Raw genomic sequence first — 25,540 nt, 5'->3', positions numbered from 1 at the left:
TGTAAGGTCTAAAATATGCAAATATTCAATATAGTTCACTGTCAGCCAAATAAAACTGTACATGTACTCAACTCTATGAATTATTTTAGCAAATAAAACCACATTTGTACTAAAAAAATATATCATGATGATGTCCATACAATATTTAAGTTGTTATATTTTATAATAGTTGCTTATGGTGCATGTTCCAATGAAATAAAAACAAGGGGGATACAGAATGACATCCAAAATATCTCTACCTTCTACTTTTTAAGCAACATTTAGAATGCAACACAGACCTCGAATATCTCTGCTATATAAAAATGTAAAACATGTGCAGTATTTATATCACTCCGTAAAGCACATTGCATTGCACTGGTGTATAGAATGTGCTGTACAGATGCCTTGCCTTAAAATATTGATGGTATTTTGAACACTGTGAGTGTGTACCAAAAACCTATAAACACAGTTAGTAACATAAATGTCACCCTTGTTCAACATCTTAGTGATTAATTTGGACGGTGTGTAATATATTTACAGAATGTATTCACAATGATTTTCGGTAAACATCAGGCTGTTTAATGCATTTCATACACTGCCCCCTGCTGGTACACTGTGGTGATGACATCTTGCAATGACACCACTGCGTCCTCGGTTGCTAGGTTATTTATTCTCCCGGAAGGACCAAGCCCATACCGACGTCGTTTAACATTTTGGAGAAATTCTCCTTTAAAAAACTCTTTAAATATAATTAAATCTTAATGTAAGCTTAACGCATATATTATTACGTTATAATACTTTTATTGTGAAGTGACCGAGGTGGGCGTCGCTGTGTACATCTTGACAACACCACACCGCCCGGGACTAATACATGTACCGTTAGCCTGTTAGCTTTAAAACCTCATGGAAGCTGTTATTACTGTTAGCTTGTGCTATTAGCAGTGTTGACAACGTGTCTCTGTTTGTCGCTATGAGTTTAGCTAGCTAACGACAGTGTGGTGAGATTGCATCACCGTGCTGGTGATGCTCTGCAGCAGTGCTGGGTGTTTCCAGCCGCCTGCTAACAGAGACTGCCCGGCTAGCTGCTGCTGATGACTCGCTGTTTCCTGACATTTGTCTGCAGGTAGGTGACTGCTGTGCTGCACGCTAGCTGCATGCTTTCTCCTGGGCTCTGTCTCTGTAATATCTGTGCATTGAAGTGCCGTAAAGTAACTAAGAAGATGTACTCAAATGCTGTACTTAATTACAATTGTGAGGTACTTGAGTTACTCTACTTGAGTATTTGATGTGGTTGTTACTTTGTAATTCTACTCCACTACAATTCAGAGATTAATTGTGTACTTTTACTCCACTACATTTATTTTGTGCCTTTATTTACTTGGCAATTTTGGATTAATGATACAAATATATCACTTAAATAATACTTTAGTTACACCTGGACTAAATTCACAAGCTACCCTGCAGTATACAAAGTCATTAAAACTAGCTGCACCTTTACCAGCTTTAATAACACTTGAATGCATCAATAATTATAATAAAAACATGTTATTTATATTAAGCTGAAATGGTCCAATCTGCATAATGAGTACTTTTACTTTTGGTACTTTAAGTATATGTTGATTCTAATCCTTTTGTACTTTTACTTGAGTAACATTTTGATTGCAGGACTTTTACTTGTTACAGAGTATTCCTATACTCTGGTACTTCTACTTTTACTTAAAGGTCCCATGTCATGCTTTTCCGGTTATTACCCGTCCCCTTGTGTGTTATGAAGGTTTTTCTGCACGTAAACGGTCTGCAATGTCACAAACCCTCAAAGTACACCCTGTAGCGAGTAAAACTCTAACACAGAAAAGACCTGTCTATGCTGCCCCAGAACGCCTCGTTGGAGATTTCTCTTTTTCTTCCTGGGTACAGTGACGTGACCATACCCAAATGGGCAGGAGCTCCAACAAGCCGTTTAGGACAGAGAGTGAATACACATACTATACAGAGATGCTGTATGTGAAACCAATGTGAGTTTGGAAAATTGCACAATATAAATCTATTCTAGTAGACCTCAACAATGGAATTATGATCAGTAGAAATGGCCATGACATGGGACCTGTAAAGGGGACCTATCATGCAAAATGCACTTTTGTACGTCTTTTATACATGAATATGTGTCCCCGGTGTTCCAGGGAACTCACCAAGTGTCAGAAAACACAACCCTCTCTATTTTCCTCCATACCCAAATCTCTAAAAAAGGGGCTTGAACGGATCTGATCAAAACTGATCCAGATTTGAACACTGTCCTGACGTCAGGACAGTGGCGCTACGGCTATTGGGCCAACTCCACCAATCAGGAGGAGACAGCCACGGCCATTGCCGTTCGAAAGCGCTGGAGACGCTGTAGTACATATGCCAGGCCTGTAGGTGGTGCTGTTCTCACAGAATCAGCCCTTGCAAAAACAGAGCTAAAAAAGTGCAAATTGAGCGAAATGAGACATGGCTAAAATGCATGATCTGTTTGGTATTTTGAAAAAAAAAAAGTATAAATATGCCTTATATAGGTATGGTCCTACACTATATCATTCAAATATAGCATGAAAGGTCCACTTTAAGTAAAATATCTGAGTACCTTTTCCACCTCTGGTGCATTGTATTATCCTATCTGTTTACCTGTGTTGTGCTCCACCCCAGAGGGAGGCACCATGGCCGGTAAGGTGAAGTGGGTGACGGATATTGAGAAATCAGTGCTCATCAACAACTTCGAGAAGAGGGATTGGATTCATGTCACCGAAAACGATGACTGGAATTTCTATTGGTAAGTTGACACCTTATACACATTACACCTGACTCTTTAGACATTGGATTATACACTCTCCGAGCAACATATATGCAGTAGTGAAAAAGTACATAAGATTTCTCAGTAAAAGTACCAATATAACTATGTTAAATAGAGGGAAAGGTACTGGATTCAAATCACTCCTGGGAATAAGATAGGGGTAAATGGTCTTGTCATTTAAAAAAAAATGTTTATTCCTGTACTTGTAAGATAGATCAAATAAACAAGTAATTAACAAGAAGTGGTGAGGTATCATTTTTATATTATTGTTTATTGTATTTATGTATAATGTCTGTTTAATTGTCTTCCTCTCCCTTTCATCCTGTTGTCTTAATGTATATTCAGTTTAGTATTCAAAGTTTTTCACATGTTTTATATGTACAATATAAATCTGGAAAGTAACTAGTGACCAGTGGTGGAGAGCAACTTAGTACATGTACGTAATGCGTTGAGTACAATTTTGAGGTCCTTAAAAGGTAATTCAAATACTATACTCTTGCTTCACTTTGAATATTCCATTTCAGATAAATAATACAAAATATATGAAATCAACAAATACTTTGTCATGTGCTTTATATAGATACAATTGTATAAATCCCTTGGTAGACTTCACAGGCTACAAAGCAGTACATCCGTTGCCCCCTGCAACATCAAAGTGATGTAAAATCTTTGTAATATAACGTATATTATTCTGAAATTGGCCATCGTGTAACATGAGTACATAATGCTACATTTGCATAATCTACTCTGTACTCGGTCACTCTCACTTGCTTCAAATAGACTGCATGTTGATCCTATTTATGTCAATAATGAGTTATAATTACATCACCAAGCTTATTACTAGGCCCCTGTCTCTTCAGATAACCATAACTCAGGTTTATTTGTTCCCACATGTAGGATGAGCATCCAGACCATCAGAAATGTGTTCAGCGTGGACACCGGCTACCGCCTGACCGATGAGCAGATGGTTAACCACTTCCCCAACCACTACGAGCTGACCAGGAAGGACCTGATGATCAAGAACATCAAACGCTACCGCAAGGATCTGGAGAAGGAAAGCAGTCCGCTGGCAGAGAAGGACGAGAACGGGAAATACACTTATTTAGGTGTCCATTTAACGTTGATGGGAGGGATCAGGGTAGAAATACACACTTTTTTCCTCACAAAGATAATATTCTTAACTATTTCCTCTATTTCTTGCGCAGATTTTGTCCCTGTGACGTTCATGCTCCCGGCCGATTATAATCTCTTTGTGGAGGAGTACCGAAAGAACCCGTCCAGCACGTGGATCATGAAACCCTGCGGGAAGGCTCAGGGCAAAGGCATCTTCCTCATCAACAAACTGTCCCAGATCAAAAAATGGTCCAGAGACAGCCGCACCTCCACGTGAGTTACCCAAGATATCGTTGTCACACTTCCTGTGAGACTCTTTACATAGATGTGCTTGGTGCCAAGTATTCTCATTTATTACACTTACTCTTTTAGTAAAAATGATCCCAAAGAGCACCTGTTCTGTCCTGTTGTCAACTCAATCCGTGAAAAATTGTTGTTTTGGTAAACTGCTTAAGAGTACCACCAGATGTCACCCCTGCAGCACTCTATACGGTCTCTTTAGTGAAATATGTTTGCTGCTATTCCACGACATGTCCTGAATTAATTAATGAATTTAATGAGAATTTGCCATCAGGTTTGTAGCTGCAAACAGTGGCAAGGAGGCCTACGTCATCTCCCTGTATATTGACAACCCTCTGCTGATCGGAGGGAAGAAGTTTGACCTGCGCCTCTACGTTCTGGTGACCACATATCGACCTCTGAAATGCTACATGTAAGCCCTGAGTTTATGTTTCTTTTATGTTTAGAAGTAATCAATTATTATATACCTGTAAACAGCTGATATGTTCTATTGCTATTGCATTGCTAGACCACAGCTTGGGACCCTGACTACTTCCTGTCAGCTCATCATGTCACTTATTTACACTGCAACAGGAAATAAATTGGGTCATGTTGAGAACTGTATCTTTAGTATTTGTATAATTCGAGTGTCATCACGCATACCTTTGGCTTTGGGAAATTGTAACAGGCATGTTTAACTATTTCCTGATGTTGAGAAATTATCCGCCCTGAGTGATCTCTCTGTGGTTTGGTCCTCAGGTACAAGCTGGGTTTCTGTAGGTTCTGCACAGTCAAGTACACACCCAGCACCAGTGAACTGGACAACATGTTTGTTCACCTCACTAACGTGGCCATCCAAAAACACGGGGTAAGTCTGGATTTTGGTAGGCATGGTTACAAAAACATAGTGTTTTAAAGGGTAATTCCTACAATTCAGTCTGTCACTTGGTAGTTGATAAACATAGTGGCTGTTCGGATGCACGACTTTTAGACGATAGTCTGGGAATTGTGACCCTTGAATCGCACCCTTCGATAGCTCAGTTGGTAGAGCGGAGGACTGTAGTTGGAAAATCAGACATCCACCAAAATCAGACATCTTCCAAAAAGGTTTTTGGTTCAAATCCTACAATTTTCGTAAAATAAAATAAAATGGGATCACAAAGCAGCATGGGCAGCAATATTCTGACTTTAGCTCCCTAATACAAGCTCCCAAACCATGGACCCTGCATTTCCCATAATGCAACTCATAGTCATTCATAAATGTTAACTGTTGTTTGGAAGCAAACATGTTATAACATCACACCTGTAACAAAAGTTCCCTTTTAAATGGAAGCACATTATTTTATTTAGTGTGCTATTTGGTTCATTTATATTCTTACAAAATTATATATCTTCCCCAGACTAGATCCACTGACACTAGCTGACGAAATTCAGGCATTATTTATTCTCTCAAGCTGATCTGTACATTTTTTGTAACAGAACAAAAAAAACAATTCTATATCTAGTTAAAGTTTGTTTCTTTATTGCAGGATGACTACAACCACGTCCACGGAGGCAAGTGGACGGTCAGTAACCTGCGTCTGTACCTGGAGAGCACCAGAGGGAAGGAGGTGACCAGCCGGCTGTTCGACCAGATCCACTGGATCGTCGTGCAGTCGCTGAAGGCCGTAGCTGTAAGTGGACATGAAGTCTTTTTCATCCTAAATTACACCGCAAATAGATATGACAATTACTTTTACTGACATCATATGACAATTACACAAAGTGTGCAAAGTTTGACCAATTTGGTAGTTGATAAACATAGTGGCTGTTCGGATGCACGACTTTTAGATGATAGTCTGGGAATTGTGACCTTTGAATCGCACCCTTCGATAGCTCAGTTGGTAGAGCGGAGAACTGTAGTTGGAAAATCAGACATTCACCAAAATTAGACATCCTCCAAAAAAAATGTGGGTTCAAATCCGGCTCGAAGGAGTGCATTTTTAGGGGCTAAATAGCCCACAGTTGACCATGTGGTATAAGAGTAGTTTGTTTAGAAACATGGAAAACATAAATTGAAGTGAAAGCAGCACCAACATAATATCCCTTGGAACCAGTAAGCGGGCGTAGTTATCTGTTTCTGCTTTTAATTTAATAGACTTTATGTGGAATAAATGCGGAAACATGCGGAAACATTATTTGCTTATTCCTCTGGTTTATGGTCATATTTTAAGTTTTTGAACATGTCAAATGTAGTACAGTAATAAGTACACCACTTCCGTACAATAAAAGTCAATTTTCACTCATATATTTATCATACTTCCTATTCAATTAATACTGGACCATTAACGTAAAATAAGCATTTCCCTTTGAACTATAGTAAAGTAGATCAATACAATGGAATTAAACTGAACGACTTAAGTGAAGTACCAAAAAAGTTCAATAGTGGTGTAATTTACCAAAGTTCTATTTTAGCAATGCTCACTAAACTTTCACATCTCTACTGCTGAAGCCACATACAGCACAAAACCCCTCCCCCACACATGTTTGAGACTAAATTAATTGTGATTTTACTCTGTTCCTGTTGGGATGCTGCCTTTTAGTATTCAGTGGTTTCAGCCAGCTAGTACTTTTAAACACACAGCTGTAAAAACACACCTGCATGTGGGCACTTCTTTTTGTTTTTGGTGAATGCACTTATTGCACACTTCCCTTTTCTACTAGGTGATCTGACTCACTTCCCCTCTCAGGCCTCGGCACACAGGCTATTCTGTAGTAGTAGTTATGTTCACTGGCTTCTTTTCTCTATTGGCTAACATCTTTCCCTCATGAATCATTCTATATTGCATTAAAATGTTCTTAATCACCCACAATGTAGGTCAGTTCCTCTTCCTAATCCAGTGTCTGTCTTTTCTCTCTGCCAGCCTGTGATGAACAATGACAAACACTGTTTTGAGTGCTACGGGTATGACATCATTATCGATGACAAGCTCAAGCCATGGCTTATCGAGGTGAGACATTTAACGGGAGGAACATGCATGCACACAACACAAAAATAAAATCGTGTTTTTCTTTGCTTTGTTCCTGTTGCATATTGTGCCATGTCCAAGGATACTTAACAAGCTTACACAATGACTCCACATTCCTTTTCCATAAATGTTTAACAACTATAAATGCCCCTGAGGTTGATCTTTGTGTGTGTATGTTTGTTTGAACGTGTGCTTCTCTCTATTCAAATGTTCGCTGAAGGTGTGTCTTTCACCCATCTAATGCGTTCTTCCAGCTGAAACACACTGCTGTATGCAACACTGTATGCTTACTCGTCTTAAAAACAGAATGCCTCTGATTGTATTGTCCTTTTTACTTTCTAAAATATTATGTTCCTCTTGTGGCTGCCTTATTTCTTCTCCAGTCATTCTGACAGCTACACAATGACTTGCTGTGTTTCAAGGCTAGGCCTGAACTATTTCTGTTACTAGAAATTAATCTGGGGCATAAAAATGGGAAATGAGTTTCCTTTGTTCATTATTAGTACAAGTATTCCCGCTGGCAGCCAAATCCCATTAACAGGTACTGAATAACAAAAGCTGAGAATCAAAACTCTTTCACCCACTCAAGGATTCAAGTGTGTGAATATCAAAGATGCAGCTGAATCTCTCTCTGGGATCTGTTCATATGTAAATGGTACTTCTTTGTGTGTGTGTCACTCTCAGGTCAATGCCTCCCCCTCGCTGACTTCCAGCACAGCCAACGACCGCATCCTGAAGTACAACCTCATCAACGACACCCTGAACATCGTCACGCCCAACGGGGACATCCCAGACTGCCGCTGGAATCGCAGCCCGCCCCGTGAGGCTCTGGGCAACTATCAAGTCCTGTGAGTGACATTCAAGTCTACCTTATACATTCACAACTCAAAGAAGGGTCACACAGCTGCTAAAAATATCCTTGAAGAGTTTGTCTTCTACAGTTACTTTAGCTTAAGTTGCTTTCTGGTTTGGAAGTAAATTGCACCCTTCGATAGCTCAGTTGGTAGAGCGGAGGACTGTAGTTGGAAAATCAGACATCCTTAGGTCGCTGGTTCAAATCCGGCTCGAAGGAGGGAGTTTTGAGGGGCCCTTAGTTGACCATGTTGTACAAGAGTAGTTTGTTTGAAAACATGGAAAATGTTAATTTACATGTCACTTGGAACTGGGCTGAAGTTGTGTTTGTCTTTCCTTTATTGGTATTAATGTATTTTGTCTTCTGGCTCTGTATTTGATTGCTGTTGCCTGACTATCTGTACTACAGATGAATTTATACTGAAATTGTACTTTACTGGATGTCCCTGAATGCACCATGGGCACCAAGTTTCCGTAGTGTAGTGGTTATCACGTTCGCCTAACACGCGAAAGGTCCCCGGTTCGAGACCGGGCGGAAACATTATTTGCTCTGGTTTATGTTCATATTTTAACAATTTCATGGAATACAGTAATCTGTACTCTTCTTCAGTACACTAAACTGCCATTTTCACTACTATATTGATCATATTTCAATTAAAAATAATACTGGAACATTAAAGGTGGGGTATGTAATTTTGGAGAAACCCGCTTGAGTGCGCTAGAATTTGAAAATACACAACCGGAAAAAATCTGCCCCTTCCTTACAGAGCCCCTCCTCCAACACACACGAACGCGCACATGACCAATGAGGGCACGAGATAAGTTTGTGCACAGATGGAAGGCTGACAGGCAGGTAGGCCATCCAGTTATTTTAGCTGGGCCGGCTCAGATGATTGGTCGTGCTTTTTACAGCGCTACGGCTTCCACGGATGAAATTTTTTTTATGTATTTATTGTCAAAGCATTTAATATATTCATTGCTATCGGGATGTTAAGAGCATTCCATGGAATATAACAAAAAGTGTTTCTGAAATAAATTACATACCCCACCTTTAACGTAAAATAAGATATACTGTTTAACTAACAGTAGATATTATCAGGTAGGACCAACCAGTACAGTAAAATGCTGTCTTATTAAAAAGGACCTACCCTATTTACTGGTCATCATATATGTGGGTCTTTGACTTGACTCATTTTGAAAGAGTTTTTCATTCAATAAAGTGTTCAGGCTACAATGCGCATGAGGCTTCTATTTGCTCATGGTTTTTTAACAGTTGGTAGAGCAACTATCAAAAAAAACATGTGAGTGACATTTAAGTGTACCTTTGACATTCATACAAACCTCTAACAGCCAAGGACGGTAAGACAGCCAGTCTCTGACTTCAAGCCTTTTTTAAGAGTAGCTTTTTTCAATAAAGTGTTCAGGCTACAAGGCGAATGAGGCAATAGAAGCATCAATCATATGGGAATATACTGTTTGTTGTGCCCTTCGATAGCTCAGTTGGTAGAGCGGAGGACTGTAGAGGTGAAACCCAGGTATCCTTAGGTCGCTGGTTCAAATCCGGCTCGAAGGAGTGGCTTTTAACTGGGGTTACTCAAAAAAAGCATCCAAAGCCATGGTATAGAATCAGTAACTTAATCGATCGGTCTCTAAGTGGGAAGTACGTGGACATAATTCACACAGTTTGTGCTATACTGAATGGTAGAAGTTGTATTTTGTGATGAAGGACTCTACTGGCAGAAGAGAAGTACTCAGTATATTCTCTGGTCCCTGGTTCAAATCTGACTGGAAGCATTCACCTTTAAACAATTTAACTCAGCACTCGAACACGATGCACATCAGCATACAGAAAAAAAATGTTTTTCTCTGTAGTTGTACTGTTTATCATACAGTAGATATGATCAGGGAAGACCAACCATTACCGTAAAAATGATTTCAGATTTTTCAATTCCCTTCGATAACTCAGTTGGTAGAGTGGAAGGACTGTAGAGGTGAAACCCAGGAATCCGGCTCGAAGGAGGGAATTTTTAGGAGCCCATAGTCGACCATGTTGTAAAAGAGTAGTTTGTTTGGAAACATGGAAAACATTCATTTAAATGTGAAAAAGCACCAACATAATATCACTTGGAACTGGGGTGAAGCTTTGTGTTTCTGATTTTCCTTTCTGGTATTAATGTTTTTTGTCTTCTGACTCTGTATTTGATTGCTGTTGCCTGACTATCTGTAATTTATACTGAAATTGCACTTTCCTGGATGTCCCTGAATGCACCATTGGCACCAAGTTTCCGTAGTGTAGTGGTTATCACGTTCGCCTAACACGCGAAAGGTCCCCGGTTCGAGACCGGGCGGAAACATTATTTGCTCTGGTTTATGTTCATATTTTAACAATTTCATGGAATACAGTAATCTGTACTCTTCTTCAGTACACTAAACTGCCATTTTCACTACTATATTGATCATATTTCAATTAAAAATAATACTGGAACATTAAAGGTGGGGTATGTAATTTTGGAGAAACCCGCTTGAGTGCGCTAGAATTTGAAAATACACAACCGGAAAAAATCTGCCCCTTCCTTACAGAGCCCCTCCTCCAACACACACGAACGCGCACATGACCAATGAGGGCACGAGATAAGTTTGTGCACAGATGGAAGGCTGACAGGCAGGTAGGCCATCCAGTTATTTTAGCCGGGCCGGCTCAGATGATTGGTCGTGCTTTTTACAGCGCTACGGCTTCCACGGATGAAATTTTTTTTATGTATTTATTGTCAAAGCATTTAATATATTCATTGCTATCGGGATGTTAAGAGCATTCCATGGAATATAACAAAAAGTGTTTCTGAAATAAATTACATACCCCACCTTTAACGTAAAATAAGATATACTGTTTAACTAACAGTAGATATTATCAGGTAGGACCAACCAGTACAGTAAAATGCTGTCTTATTAAAAAGGACCTACCCTATTTACTGGTCATCATATATGTGGGTCTTTGACTTGACTCATTTTGAAAGAGTTTTTCATTCAATAAAGTGTTCAGGCTACAATGCGCATGAGGCTTCTATTTGCTCATGGTTTTTTAACAGTTGGTAGAGCAACTATCAAAAAAACATGTGAGTGACATTTAAGTGTACCTTTGACATTCATACAAACCTCTAACAGCCAAGGACGGTAAGACAGCCAGTCTCTGACTTCAAGCCTTTTTTAAGAGTAGCTTTTTTCAATAAAGTGTTCAGGCTACAAGGCGAATGAGGCAATAGAAGCATCAATCATATGGGAATATACTGTTTGTTGTGCCCTTCGATAGCTCAGTTGGTAGAGCGGAGGACTGTAGAGGTGAAACCCAGGTATCCTTAGGTCGCTGGTTCAAATCCGGCTCGAAGGAGTGGCTTTTAACTGGGGTTACTCAAAAAAAGCATCCAAAGCCATGGTATAGAATCAGTAACTTAATCGATCGGTCTCTAAGTGGGAAGTACGTGGACATAATTCACACAGTTTGTGCTATACTGAATGGTAGAAGTTGTATTTTGTGATGAAGGACTCTACTGGCAGAAGAGAAGTACTCAGTATATTCTCTGGTCCCTGGTTCAAATCTGACTGGAAGCATTCACCTTTAAACAATTTAACTCAGCACTCGAACACGATGCACATCAGCATACAGAAAAAAAATGTTTTTCTCTGTAGTTGTACTGTTTATCATACAGTAGATATGATCAGGGAAGACCAACCATTACCGTAAAAATGATTTCAGATTTTTCAATTCCCTTCGATAACTCAGTTGGTAGAGTGGAAGGACTGTAGAGGTGAAACCCAGGAATCCGGCTCGAAGGAGGGAATTTTTAGGAGCCCATAGTCGACCATGTTGTAAAAGAGTAGTTTGTTTGGAAACATGGAAAACATTCATTTAAATGTGAAAAAGCACCAACATAATATCACTTGGAACTGGGGTGAAGCTTTGTGTTTCTGATTTTCCTTTCTGGTATTAATGTTTTTTGTCTTCTGACTCTGTATTTGATTGCTGTTGCCTGACTATCTGTAATTTATACTGAAATTGCACTTTCCTGGATGTCCCTGAATGCACCATTGGCACCAAGTTTCCGTAGTGTAGTGGTTATCACGTTCGCCTAACACGCGAAAGGTCCCCGGTTCGAGACCGGGCGGAAACATTATTTGCTCTGGTTTATGTTCATATTTTAACAATTTCATGGAATACAGTAATCTGTACTCTTCTTCAGTACACTAAACTGCCATTTTCACTACTATATTGATCATATTTCAAATAAAAATAATACTGGAACATTAAAGGTGGGGTATGTAATTTTGGAGAAATCCGCTTGAGTGCGCTAGAATTTGAAAATACACAACCGGAAAAAATCTGCCACTTCCTTACAGAGCCCCTCCTCCAACACACACGAACGCGCACATGACCAATGAGGGCACGAGATAAGTTTGTGCACAGATGGAAGGCTGACAGGCAGGTAGGCCATCCAGTTATTTTAGCCGGGCCGGCTCAGATGATTGGTCGTGCTTTTTACAGCGCTACGGCTTCCACGGATGAAATGTTGTTATGTATTTATTGTCAAAGCATTTAATATATTCATTGCTATCGGGATGTTAAGAGCATTCCATGGAATATAACAAAAAGTGTTTCTGAAATAATTACATACCCCACCTTTAACGTAAAATAAGATATACTGTTTAACTAACAGTAGATATTATCAGGTAGGACCAACCAGTACAGTAAAATGCTGTCTTATTAAAAAGGACCTACCCTATTTACTGGTCATCATATATGTGGGTCTTTGACTTGACTCATTTTGAAAGAGTTTTTCATTCAATAAAGTGTTCAGGCTACAATGCGCATGAGGCTTCTATTTGCTCATGGTTTTTTAACAGTTGGTAGAGCAACTATCAAAAAAAACATGTGAGTGACATTTAAGTGTACCTTTGACATTCATACAAACCTCTAACAGCCAAGGACGGTAAGACAGCCAGTCTCTGACTTCAAGCCTTTTTTTAAGAGTAGCTTTTTTCAATAAAGTGTTCAGGCTACAAGGCGAATGAGGCAATAGAAGCATCAATCATATGGGAATATACTGTTTGTTGTGCCCTTCGATAGCTCAGTTGGTAGAGCGAAGGACTGTAGAGGTGAAACCCAGGTATCCTTAGGTCGCTGGTTCAAATCCGGCTCGAAGGAGTGGCTTTTAACTGGGGTTACTCAAAAAAAGCATCCAAAGCCATGGTATAGAATCAGTAACTTAATCGATCGGTCTCTAATGGCGCGTTTCCACTACACGGCCTTGCTCGGTATGGCTAGGCCTCGTTAGCACTGGCTCACTTTATGGCGCATTTCCATTACAGTTTAGGAACTGGGGTAGTATCTATAGTAACGCAGTGTAGGCGGAGCCGTGACGTCATCTTCAATGAGAACCCCAGAAAAACAACACAGCCGTTAGCTGTTAGCACTCAGAGCTCACAGCTCCTCATATCTGTTCAGAAACTAGACAAAAGTTAAACAAGTACAAACCACAGACTGCCTGTGTCATGACGAATACAGTCGCTGCTTTATTTATGTCTGTATAGGCCGTTGTTGTGAGTGTGGACGGTCGGAGCATATACTGCGTTAGCTTAGCCAATCTCCATTTAGAAAACACGCATTTTAAAAGGTTTTTCGCCTGCTGTCTGTCTGCAGACTTGACAAAGCATTAATTCATGCTATTTACTAACCGGTATCAGTATGTTGTTACTTCGGCATCATTTTGAAACGTGTATTACAATTAAATCACGGTCAAATATGTCCATCTTGTTGTAGTTGTAGCCCCCTTGCCAGCGATCCTCTCTCTAGTTTAGCATACTCAGCCCGACTCAGCCTCGTTGTCTCTGGCCCTAGACCCACGATTTTATGAGGCCAGAAAAACTGTGAATTAGGACCCGCCGGCCGGTACTAGGCCAAGTGGAAACGCAACCAAAGACGGGCCGCTGACGTCACAGCCCTCTTAAACCGTGCTCCGCGCTGTAGTGGAAACGCGCCATAAGTGGGAAGTACGTGGACATAATTCACACAGTTTGTGCTATACTGAATTGTAGAAGTTGTATTTTGTGATGAAGGACTCTACTGGCAGAAGAGAAGTACTCAGTATATTCTCTGGTCCCTGGTTCAAATCTGACTGGAAGCATTCACCTTTAAACAATTTAACTCAGCACTCGAACACGATGCACATCAGCATACAGAAAAAAAATGTTTTTCTCTGTAGTTGTACTGTTTATCATACAGTAGATATGATCAGGGAAGACCAACCATTACCGTAAAAATGATTTCAGATTTTTCAATTCCCTTCGATAACTCAGTTGGTAGAGTGGAAGGACTGTAGAGGTGAAACCCAGGAATCCGGCTCGAAGGAGGGAATTTTTAGGAGCCCATAGTCGACCATGTTGTAAAAGAGTTGTTTGTTTGGAAACATGGAAAACATTCATTTAAATGTGAAAAAGCACCAACATAATATCACTTGGAACTGGGGTGAAGCTTTGTGTTTCTGATTTTCCTTTCTGGTATTAATTTTTTTTTGTCTTCTGGCTCTGTATTGGATTGCTGTTGCCTGACTATCTGTAATTTATACTGAAATTGCACTTTCCTGGATGTCCCTGAATGCACCATTGGCACCAAGTTTCCGTAGTGTAGTGGTTATCACGTTCGCCTAACACGCGAAAGGTCCCCGGTTCGAGACCGGGCGGAAACATTATTTGCTCTGGTTTATGTTCATATTTTAACAATTTCATGAAATACAGTAATCCGTACTCTTCTTCAGTACACTAAACTGCCATTTTCACTACTATATTGATCATATTTCAAATTAAAATAATACTGGACCATTAACGTAAAATAAGCATTGCAAAACATGTACTGTTTAACTAACAGTAGATATGATCAGGTAGGACCAACCAGAACAGTAAAATGCTGTCTTATTAAAAAGGACTTGTTTACTGGTCATCATATATAAGTGGATCTCTGACTTGACTCGTTTTTAGGAGTTTTCATTCAATAAAGTGTTCAGGCTACAAGGTGAATGAGGCTTCTATTTGCTCATGGTTTTTTTAACAGTTGGTAGAGCAACTATCAAGTCCTGTGAGGGACATTTAAGTCTACCTTAAAAAAGTATAAATATGCCTTATATAGGTATGGTCCTACACTATATTATTAAAATATAGCATGATAGGTCCACTTTAAGATCCATATTCAAAAATACAGATTCAAAATTGTGCAAGTTGAAGCGTTTGTTTTAACAGTTTGCAAGAGCGCAGATACTTGCTTTCAAGCAGAACAGGGGCAAACAAACTTAGCGGGAGTGTTTACGTGTTCGGCGTAATGGCGTACAACGTCCTCGACAACTTCTGTAGTGCTATTCAGCCACTTGTTAACAACCATCGTTTTTCAGACACGTAAACTCTTCAAAAATCACCAGTGGGGTCACTGCTGATGTATTTAATGTCGTAGAACAAAACGTGATCCGTCTCTTAAATTTGTGTCAACCTCAGACCTTATTTCCAGCTATTTTCCAAAATCCTATGAAGAAATCCCATTGACTCTGAGACGAGGGAACCGGTAGTGGTAAAATGCTAACTCACTTCCGGGTTTTAGGACTCGTCACTGCACCACTCCAGACCCGGCGCCGTGGGAGGGCCATTTGACATTCCTGCCCTCCCCCAATAAACACGTTTTATTTTATTTATACAATTAAAAAAAAAAAAGATTTTTTAATTTTTTTAATTATAAATAAACTGTGAACTTTAAGGCTACGATGTATGTGATGTCAGATAGTAATATAAGAGTAATAAATGAAAAACATGTATGAAATACTATATGACAGTAAAACAAGAATACAGTTTAAAAGTGATTAAGGAGTGATTTGTAAAATATCCATAAAGAAAAAGAAAATCTGTTTACAGTTCTGTTTCATATGGGTATTGAGAGATGTATCCATAGATCTCTTAATTTTGCTCTCAAAGTGCACCAGATTGATGCTTTTAACTTCAATATTAAAAAAAAAATCTTACCGGGGGAGCATGCCCCCGGACCTCTCCAGAGGAGGTTAGATCCACCCCCCACTTAACTGTTGAACCCCATCCCCCTGCCCCCGGCCGGAAAAACGCATCATCTGCAGGAAACGGCGTCTGAGGGCATCTTAATATTTATTAAACTATGAATGTTTTATATCCATGTAACGGGAAGAAACTCAGCTAACTGATAATTTTTTTTTTTTTTGCAAAAAAACCCACAAAGCTAACGCTCAGCCTCTGAATTAGCCACGAGCGAAAAAATGCTAACGGCGGTTGCACAGAAACTCACTCATAACACCCTTATTACTTATCGTAGCTGCACATCCAACCCATCGATTAGCATCGTGAGATGACACAGAATCGATAGGTACCACTACCTACATCATCACTCTATGATAAGAACTCGCGACTTTATAAACAAAAACAGACATCACAACACTTGGCGCTAGGTAGCTAAAACGGCAATATGGCTTACCGTTGTCGTTGTCTGATCAAAAGTTGTCTTCAATGGCATTAAAACGTTAAAACGCTGCTGAAGGTTAATCCATAGGTTAATCCAATGTGTCTGTGTCACTTTGAAATGATTTCTGATAATCCATAAGCAATAAACCTAGTTTTCCGTTTTCAGATGTCAAGAGCGTGAGATAGGTTCGCTCTGGGCAAAACTGCATGCGCGAAGCCCCCACTTTTTTTTGGTAACATTGGTGTGTATGTGGAAATTCCCCTTCGATTCTATTGGCTCTAACGGTTAAAAAGAGATGTCAATCACCAAAATCGACCTATGGGTTCCAGAGAAACGGCAAAAACGCCCATTTCCACCCAAATCACCCCAGAGGTGGAGTTTATTTTGCTAAACCTCTCTAAAAAGGTCAAATGTCACTTGTTTTGCTTTTTACTATGTTCAATCTGAATTTTCTTTAAAATAAAAAACATCTATATTGATTCTGACTTTTCTACATCCAACTCACAGATTTATCATTACTTTGAGAAAAAAGATTATTAATTTTCCCCTTTTAGAAGTGTAGTTACGGTCATTTGTTCTGGAAATGTCATTTTCGAGCCTGAGACCTGAAAAACAGGGATGGGGTTCAACAGCTTAAAGAAAATAGCACTTTACCCCTGCTTACACCTATATGCCGTGAGCTGATTATTGAGCTTTCATTGTAACAGTCGCGGGTACACTGTGTATGTGCGTGTGGGGAGTGTTGCAGTAGAAAATTCCACTGTAGCGCCCGGTACATTAATGGGAAACCCTACATGTTTGAGCAGCCTCTATGAAACGTCAAGCTACCCCACAGCACCCCCAAAAGAAAATCTCTGGCGCCGATACTGGCCGCGGCACATGACGGGTTTGTGTGCCCTCCCATGAAAATCATATGCCCTCCCTGTAGATTTGTTCTGGCGCCGGGTCTGCACCACTCAATAGTGAGGGAAGTGTGTTTCAGCGACTTGTTTACATAGTTAGTCTACGTAAAAGAAACTAAACGTTACTCCAGTTTCAGGTTTATACAAAACGTTTTATTCCGTTTTTATGTCATTTGTCCCATGGTGAGAGTCAAGAGAAATGGATTTTGCTACTGTTGTAAGACAGCTGTCAAAAAGAATCCTTGTAAAGGTTCTAGTCCTGTTGTGCCCTTCGATAGCTCAGTTGGTAGAGCGGAGGACTGTAGAGGTGAAACCCAGGTATCCTTAGGTCGCTGGTTCAAATCCGGCTCGAAGGAGTGACTTTTAACCGGGGTTATTAAAAAAAAGCATCCAAAACAAGGTAGAGATTTAGAAACTTCATTGAACTCAGTGGGAGGAACAAGGACATTGTTTCACACACATTTGTGCTACACTGTAAATATGTAAGTAGGAATGCTAGAAGTCGTATTTTGTGATGAAGGACTCTACTGGCAGAAGAGAAGTACTCAGTATATTCTCTGGTCCCTGGTTCAAATCTGACTGAAAGCAGTAACTTTTAAACATTTTAACTCAGCACTCGAACATGATGCACATCAGCATACAAAAAACAGTTGTTTTTCTCTGTAGGTATACTGTTTATCATACAGTAGATATGATCAGGGAAGACCAAACATTACCCTAAAAATTATTTGGGGTTCTTCAACTCCCTTCGATAGCTCAGTTGGTAGAGCGGAGGACTGTAGAGGTGAAACCCAGGTATCCTTAGGTCGCTGGTTCAAATCCGGCTCGAAGGAGTGGCTTTTAACTGGGGTTATTAAAAAAAAAAAGCATCCAAAGCCATGGTATAGAATCAGTCACTTCATCGATCCGTCTCTCAGTGGAGAGAACGTGGACATAATTCACACAGTTTGTGCTATACTGAATGGTAGAAGTTATATTTTGTGATGAAGGACTCTACTGGCAGAAGAGAAGTACTCAGTATATTCTCTGGTCCCTGGTTCAAATCTGAATGGAAGCCGTTACTTTTCAACTCAAAATCCGCACTCAAACATGAAGCACATGAGCATTTGAAAAATATATTATAGCTGTTTTTACTGTAAGTACCTGTACAGTATACTGTTTAACATACAGTAGATATAATCATGGAAGACCAACCAGTTCAGTTAAAATGCTGTTACTTATTCAAACGGGCGTGTTTACTGGTGATAATGTATGTGGGTCTCTGACTTGGGGGTGCTGCGGGAGTGTCTGCGTGCGCATCTCTCCCAGATGAGCTGAACAGTTTTTTTGCACGCTTTGAGAGCAGCCAGGCTGTGGAGGCACAGAGGGACCAGGAGCCAGAGCCCTGCCCCTTTGTTTTAATCAGGGCAGATGTGTGTAAATCCTTTAAAAGGGTTAACCCACACAAGGCTCCTGGACCTGATGGCATCCCTGGCCGTGTTCTCAGGGTGTGTGCAGTTCAGCTGGCAGAGGTGTTCACAGACATCTTCAACAGGTCCCTGCTGCAGTCTGTAGTCCCCACATGTCTTAAACACTCCACTATCGTTCCTGTCCCCAAAAAGACAATAATCACCAGCCCCAATGACTACCGCCCAGTAGCACTCACCTCCATCATAATGAAGTGCTTTGAGCGGTTAGTCAAATCATTCATCACCTCCTCCCTCCCTGACTCTCTGGACCCCCTGCAGTTTGCCTACAGAGCAAACAGGTCCACAGACGACGCCATAGCCCTCACCATCCACACTGCCCTCTCACACCTGGACCCGAAGAACAGGAACACATATGTGAGAATGCTGTTCATTGACTACAGTTCAGCATTCAATACCATTATGCCCTCCAAGCTGGCCATCAAGCTCAGAGACCTCGGGCTCAACAGCGCCCTCTGTGACTGGATCCTGAACTTCCTGACGGGCAGACCCCAGGCAGTGCGGGTGGGAAACATCACATCCTCCACCCTGATTCTCAACACCGGTGCCCCTCAAGGCTGCGTGCTCAGCCCTCTCCTCTACTCCCTGTTCACACACGACTGTGTGGCCACACACAGCTCCAACACCATCGTGAAGTTTGCTGATGACACGACCGTCATCGGCCAGATCACAGACGACGATGAGACGGCATACAGAGAGGAGGTCGAAAACCTGACATCTTGGTGCCAGGATAACAACCTCCATCTCAACATCAGCAAAACAAAGGAGCTGATTGTGGATTACAGGAAGCAGCAGGGAGAGGGACACGCCCCCATCGCCATCAATGGGACTACGGTGGAGAGAGTCAGCAGCTTCAGGTTCCTCGGTGTCCACATCACTGAGGACCTGACATGGACTCTTCACACCACCACCATCACCAAGAAAGCTCGACAGCGGCTCTTCTTCCTCCGCAGGCTGAGGAGGTTCAAAATGGATTCTAGGATACTCTGCAACTTCTACAGGTGCACGATAGAGAGTATCCTGACTGGCTGCATCACGGCCTGGTACGGCAGCTGCACCGACCTCAATCGTAAGGCTTTACAGAGGGTGGTGAAAACTGCACAGAACATCACCAGGACGGAGCTGCCCTCCATGGAGGACCTTTACTCCCAGCGGCTCAGGAAGAAATCCCTACGGATTATCAAAGACCCCCATCACCCCAGCCACAAACTGTTCTTTCTGTTGCCGTCTGGCAGACGTTACCGCAGCATCCTGGCAAAGACAAGAAGATTCGGAGACAGTTTCTTCCCGCGGGCAGTGAGACTGTTAAACAATTGAACTGCTGAAACAATTCCATAACATTCATCTGCTACTTAGTAATATGTATCTACTATCTAATATATATCATTCCAATAACTTGTATATAGACTCGTACTGCACTATTCCACTTTTTATTTTTTCTCTCACTTATTTTAGAACTATTTTTCTTTTTGTATTACTTTACTATCTGTATTATTATGTTGCATTGTTGGAGAAGCCTGTGACCTAAGATTTTCAATGACATAATTACTCTGTAGCTATGTTAGTTTGACAATAAAGAACCTTGAACCTTGACTCATTTTTTAAGAGTAGCTTTTTTCAATAAAGTAGGCTACAAGGCGCATGAGGCAATAGAACTCTTGACCCTTTCAGAATATGGTGGTTGTTGTGCCCTTCGATAGCTCAGTTGGTAGAGCGGAGGACTGTAGAGGTGAAACCCAGGTATCCTTAGGTCGCTGGTTCAAATCCGGCTCGAAGGAATGGCTTTTAACTGGGGTTATTAAAAAAAGAAAAACATCCAAAACAAGGTATAGATTTAGAAACTTCATTGAACTCAGTGGGAGGAACAAGGACATTGTTTCACACACATTTGTGCTACACTGTAAATATGTAAGTAGGAATGCTAGAAGTTAGGGCTGCTCAATTAATCGTATTTTGATTGCAATTACGATTTTGGCTTGCAACGATTATGAAAACAACATAATCGAAATAAAACGATTATTTATTTTATTTTTATTTTTTTAATTTATTTATTTTTAATTATTTTTTTATTGGTTTTTCAGTTGAATTATACTTAAAGTTCAGGGTAATCAACTGTTAAAAACATACTGTTCAAATTTTCTTTTTAAATAAATGGATGTTTTAAAAGTAAATGGATAATCGTTTTTAATAATCGTCATATCAATTATTGACCCAAATAATCGAGATTATGATTTTTGACATAATCGAGCAGCCCTACTAGAAGTTCTAGTTTGTGATGAAGGACTCTACTGGCAGAAGAGAAGTACTCAGTATATTCTCTGGTCCCGGGTTCAAATCTGACTGGAAGCAGTAACTTTTAAACATTTTAACTCAGCACTCGAACATGATGCACATCAGCATACAACAAACAGTTGTTTTTCTCTGTAGTTATACTGTTTATCATACAGTAGATATGATCAGGGAAGACCAAACATTACTGTAAAAATGATTTGAGGTTCTTCAACTCCCTTCGATAGCTCAGTTGGTAGAGCGGAGGACTGTAGTGGAAATGCCAGACATCCTTAGGTCGCTGGTTCAACTCCGGCTCGAAGGAGTTCTTTAAGTATATTAATCCATAGTCTGCAACTAAACAAAATACCCATTCTAACTGATATGGCTTGTACACAACAGCCATCAACTTGTGTTTAAATAAAGAGGGTCAAAGAAAAATGTTCACTCTTGTAAATAAAGCAGAAGGGCCTCTTCAGGATAAAGGCTACAGCAGAATCTCTGCCGTAGACTTTATCCTGAGCTTGTTCGTACCTGCTACAGCATTAACTGCAGTTTAAACTGGCATCAAATACATGAACAAAAATCCTACAGACTACTTCAGCCCTCAGACCTACCAACTGAACTAGGGGTGATGCTGTGATCTAATGTGCTTGTTGTCCGTGGGTCATACTTACACAATACACTCAGTAATAGTAGGGGCCCTATTCTGAACACAATCGTGAGGGAAATGTGTTTCAGCGACTTGTTTACATAGTTAGTCTACGTAAAACAACTAAATGTCACTCTCAGGTGTCAGGTTTATACAAAAGGTTTTATTCTGTTTTCATGTTATTCCTCCCATGGTGAGAGTCAACAGAAAAGGATTCTGGTACTGTTTCATTGTCTCATAATGTCTCCCTTCGATAGCTCAGTTGGTAGAGCGGAGGACTGTAGTGGATGTACCTGTCAGAGTGGTTACCTCAGTTATCCTTAGGTCGCTGGTTCAAATCCGGCTCGAAGGAAAACCTTTTGATAACATGGTACTCTCTGTCCTCACATTGGTAGCTTCTGGTGTTTGGAGATGTATGTTTTGGGCACATATAGGCCCAATCCCAAACGACGCCCTACACACTACCCCTCCGTTTGCGCGTTCGCGCGGAGGGTCCGCCACATTAAGTGCTGTTCCAAACCAACGAGTGTGGAGGGGGAGTGGGCTATCAAGCCCTCAAACAGCGAGTCTGCATCGGTGCTGACTTCACCTGCTGCCTTACCTGACCGGACTCAACGCTGTGTGTGTCCGTCAGGAAACACGCTGTTTACCAACAGTTCCTGCAAACATCCGCTGATAAATTGCGATGTTAAGAACCTCATGATAACCTCATATTTGTTTTACTTAGGATCGTATACCTGTGTTTAGTCTAGAAAAAGGTAAATGTGTGCATTTTATTATAAAGTTGTGTATATTTACAGACTGTTGCAAAAACTAAGAAGTTTATAAACATCAGGTTTAAAACTAAAAGAGCTTTCCAAAAAAGTAACACAATTAAAGATGTTTGGAGTTTTATTTGAGTTATTAATTTTAATTTTTTGTCTAAGAGATGCTGATTTGAAACCGTTGTTACATACAGTTACGGCATTTCCTGTTTCTGCCGGAGAGAGGGGAGTTTGTCCCAAAGCTTGCCGCTGTATTTACTCCCTCCATCTGACAGGAGGGAGCCTTGTTGAGCTGGGAGTGTCACTCCACGGAGTTCACTCCGTCACGGAGGGGTAGTGTGTAGGGGTAGGGCGTGGTTGGGATTGGACCATAGTTCTGATATAGTACAGTACCTAATTTAAAAAAGACCACCTTCCCTCTTTATCAAAAATGTCTTAATGCTTGTCTCTTTTCAAACGGTTGTTACCTTAGTGAACTATCTGAAATAAAGCTTAGAACACTAGTTTTTCTTCACAATAATTCAGCGTTTATACAAACCTACTTTGAACTTGTTGCTCCAGAGTCTGAGCCACTCATTTACCTCCCTGGTCATTGTCAATATCCTTTTGTGTTTAAAAGTCACTCCTTCGAGCCGGATTTGAACCAGCGACCTAAGGATGCCTGGCATTTCCACTACAGTCCTCCGCTCTACCAACTGAGCTATCGAAGGGGCGCTTGATAGTGCTGTCCCGGTCATTTTAAACACAATAGAGCGGGTAATGTGCGCTTAGCGCCTACCAAAGGGGCGTTTGTTTGAGTAAAGTACCTTGTTTACATAAAAAGTCCATGGAAAGTAAAATATCAGGGGCAAATGGGAGTTTTCTCACATGTTTTTCCTCACTTCATTATTCTTTGCCTCCCACAAGGTACGATGAAGAGCAGGCTCAGAGTGAGAACGCTGAGCGGGACCTGCGGAGCCGCTCGGGTCAGTCCCTGGGGTCAAAGGGCAGCAAGGGGAGTGCAGGCGTTCGCCCTGCCGCCGCCACCTGGAAGTGAGGTGACATCGCTGGCTCTTAACGACTTCCTCTACATCATTACAGAGTCCAACAGTGGGCACAGGGGATAAAAAATAAACCAGACTTTTTTTTTTTTATCCTTGCTTTTTCGATGGAGGACTGCTGACCCTGTCTCCACATTTCACTGACTGAGGGGAGACAACTCCACTGCTGCAGGGGAGGAAAATCAATATTGTGGTCATATTTGGAGAGTTAATAAGCCTGGGTTTGGGACTGTTTGTATAAATGACTAACTAAAAATACAGACATTATGTTGGTGGGGTCAATGTCCCAACAGCTGCTCGCACCCAAGCCCATGCTCCCTGTGAAGATAAGGACAAAATAAATGAGAGAAAGAAAAAGTCCATGAAACCTTGAAAAGGAGGACATTTGAAAGTAGTAAGTTATGTAACCAATGGAATTACAATCCAACGTAACAAGGAGGATTAAAACCTCCTGAACTATGCATGATTACGAGTCCTTACACTTTAACTTGACCCCACACAGGTGCTAAAAAGAAGAAGCTCTGAGAGGAAGTGGAATAATAAAATATACAGAATCTAAAGGGACAAGAGATTTAACTGTTATAAAGAGTCTAGAGATATAATATACGGATATAATTAACTGTGCTTAATGTGTTTAATGAGTTTAAATAATGATTTTTATATGTTTATTATCAGTATGCATTTGCAGGGGGCTTCATTACGATTGTATTCAGAGCTGAACCCTGTCGCACTTTATCAAATTGTTTTCGCTTGACTTTAAAAATCAATATGTTGCATTTTCCGTTGCACTGAAGTCATATCTACTGCACATCTTAAATACTTATATGTGTTGGGAATGTATTAGCTCTCAGCTTTATTTTTCTGCTACTACTGACATGTTGAATTAGCAATGATGACAAGCCTTTTGATTCACTGAAGTAAGGCTACAGTATTTCGTTTTTTTAGCAGTATACTTGGTACTGTGGTATTTTGTTTACATATAATGTATTAGTTAACAATGATTAGGGTAATTTAAAGTGAAGAAAGGGTCAATACACTCACCAATCAATCAAGGCTAAAGTCAATGATCAAAATAATCATAATAATCTCTTTATAACAAAGGGGGTCTTCTGTATATTGATGAAAGTAAAATGGAGAAAGCGTAAACACACCAGTGACCTGATTAAGATTACATTCCAAGGGGTTCTATAGCCTTTGATAAATCTAGTCTCTCTGGAGTTTAGATTGATCAGAGGTCAATCTTTCAAAAGCTAAATGACCTTTCTGTTCCTGCTGTTACTGACAGGAGATTAAGCCTCTGCATGGCACTGTTGCTTGTCCTTGAAATGTTGACCCTTCTACCACCTCTACCTTGTTGTTTCCTCATGGACCGTTACTCATGCAGAATTTCCATTTGTCAAGGTGTGTTAGCCATAAGTGTGTAAGCGTGTTGGAATGAAATCTCTTACGAAATTCCCCCTAACCATCTGATCTGTATGAGTAAGTGTTGGGCAGAAAGACACTCACATCATGACCACATTTACTGAGAGATGTATTTAACTCCCAGGTGTGAGTCGACATGATGGTAGATTCTCACTTCTTTATTGTGGTTATAAACTGTGCAGCTTTTTTTATTTGAGCTTTGCAGTACTGATATCTCTTTGTATGAGAAATGCATTATTTCCCTTTAGTTTGTATCTACCTTTCAATAAAATATCCATATTGGTGCTGCCTTGACAATAAAAATGTTTTGTTTCTTGAGGGTGAAAATATGTTTGGGATGTGGGTGACTTGGCCCTTTAAATTTGTGCGGAAATGTTTTAATTTACAACATTTTTTAAGTGTTTGAATTCCAGTAAATGTAAAATAAATAACATTAATTAAGGATGGATT

General features: G+C 40.4%; 1 protein-coding gene and 14 non-coding genes across 15 annotated transcripts; 14 read left to right on the top strand and 1 right to left on the bottom strand.

Annotated features, from left to right (window-relative positions):
- The first annotated feature begins 669 nt into the window (after positions 1–669).
- Positions 670–25,393, top strand: ttll1 (tubulin tyrosine ligase-like family, member 1). The gene is made up of 10 exons (XM_034133714.1): positions 670–1,102; positions 2,662–2,785; positions 3,704–3,912; positions 4,012–4,192; positions 4,494–4,631; positions 4,958–5,066; positions 5,728–5,871; positions 7,102–7,188; positions 7,891–8,054; positions 23,535–25,393. Exons 2-10 carry the CDS (start codon positions 2,673–2,675, stop codon positions 23,662–23,664), a joined length of 1,275 nt encoding a protein of 424 aa, XP_033989605.1. The 5' UTR covers positions 670–1,102; positions 2,662–2,672; the 3' UTR covers positions 23,665–25,393.
- On the top strand, positions 8,192–8,278 carry trnay-gua. Its single transcript is given in 2 exon segments — positions 8,192–8,228; positions 8,243–8,278. It is a non-coding gene; the product is annotated as a tRNA-Tyr (tRNA).
- On the top strand, positions 8,527–8,599 carry trnav-aac. The gene has a single exon. It is a non-coding gene; the product is annotated as a tRNA-Val (tRNA).
- Positions 9,544–9,631, top strand: trnay-gua. Its single transcript is given in 2 exon segments — positions 9,544–9,580; positions 9,596–9,631. It is a non-coding gene; the product is annotated as a tRNA-Tyr (tRNA).
- trnav-aac lies at positions 10,340–10,412 on the top strand. The gene has a single exon. It is a non-coding gene; the product is annotated as a tRNA-Val (tRNA).
- trnay-gua lies at positions 11,356–11,443 on the top strand. The gene is given in 2 exon segments: positions 11,356–11,392; positions 11,408–11,443. It is a non-coding gene; the product is annotated as a tRNA-Tyr (tRNA).
- Positions 12,152–12,224, top strand: trnav-aac. The gene has a single exon. It is a non-coding gene; the product is annotated as a tRNA-Val (tRNA).
- trnay-gua lies at positions 13,168–13,255 on the top strand. The gene is given in 2 exon segments: positions 13,168–13,204; positions 13,220–13,255. It is a non-coding gene; the product is annotated as a tRNA-Tyr (tRNA).
- On the top strand, positions 14,723–14,795 carry trnav-aac. Its single transcript has one exon. It is a non-coding gene; the product is annotated as a tRNA-Val (tRNA).
- On the top strand, positions 17,747–17,834 carry trnay-gua. The gene is given in 2 exon segments: positions 17,747–17,783; positions 17,799–17,834. It is a non-coding gene; the product is annotated as a tRNA-Tyr (tRNA).
- trnay-gua lies at positions 18,224–18,311 on the top strand. The gene is given in 2 exon segments: positions 18,224–18,260; positions 18,276–18,311. It is a non-coding gene; the product is annotated as a tRNA-Tyr (tRNA).
- On the top strand, positions 20,635–20,722 carry trnay-gua. Its single transcript is given in 2 exon segments — positions 20,635–20,671; positions 20,687–20,722. It is a non-coding gene; the product is annotated as a tRNA-Tyr (tRNA).
- On the top strand, positions 21,451–21,537 carry trnay-gua. Its single transcript is given in 2 exon segments — positions 21,451–21,487; positions 21,502–21,537. It is a non-coding gene; the product is annotated as a tRNA-Tyr (tRNA).
- trnay-gua lies at positions 22,112–22,216 on the top strand. The gene is made up of 2 exons: positions 22,112–22,148; positions 22,181–22,216. It is a non-coding gene; the product is annotated as a tRNA-Tyr (tRNA).
- trnay-gua lies at positions 23,252–23,338 on the bottom strand. The gene is given in 2 exon segments: positions 23,252–23,287; positions 23,302–23,338. It is a non-coding gene; the product is annotated as a tRNA-Tyr (tRNA).
- Positions 25,394–25,540: the final 147 nt, after the last annotated feature.

The sequence above is a fragment of the Trematomus bernacchii genome, unplaced genomic scaffold (genome assembly GCF_902827165.1).
Source record: "Trematomus bernacchii unplaced genomic scaffold, fTreBer1.1, whole genome shotgun sequence".
Lineage (NCBI taxonomy): Eukaryota > Metazoa > Chordata > Actinopteri > Perciformes > Nototheniidae > Trematomus > Trematomus bernacchii.
Note: the sequence above shows the minus strand (reverse complement) of the source record. Positions and strands in the feature narration are given on the sequence as shown.

Excerpts from the sequence above, each read along its gene's own strand:
- ttll1 (XM_034133714.1), top strand. The coding sequence starts at position 2,673 with ATGGCCGGTAAGGTGAAGTGGGTGACGGATATTGAGAAATCAGTGCTC. Across the intron at positions 3,913-4,011 it reads CGGGAAATACACTTATTTAG|ATTTTGTCCCTGTGACGTTC; the intron begins GTGTCCATTTAA and ends TTTCTTGCGCAG. Across the intron at positions 7,189-7,890 it reads TCAAGCCATGGCTTATCGAG|GTCAATGCCTCCCCCTCGCT; the intron begins GTGAGACATTTA and ends TGTCACTCTCAG.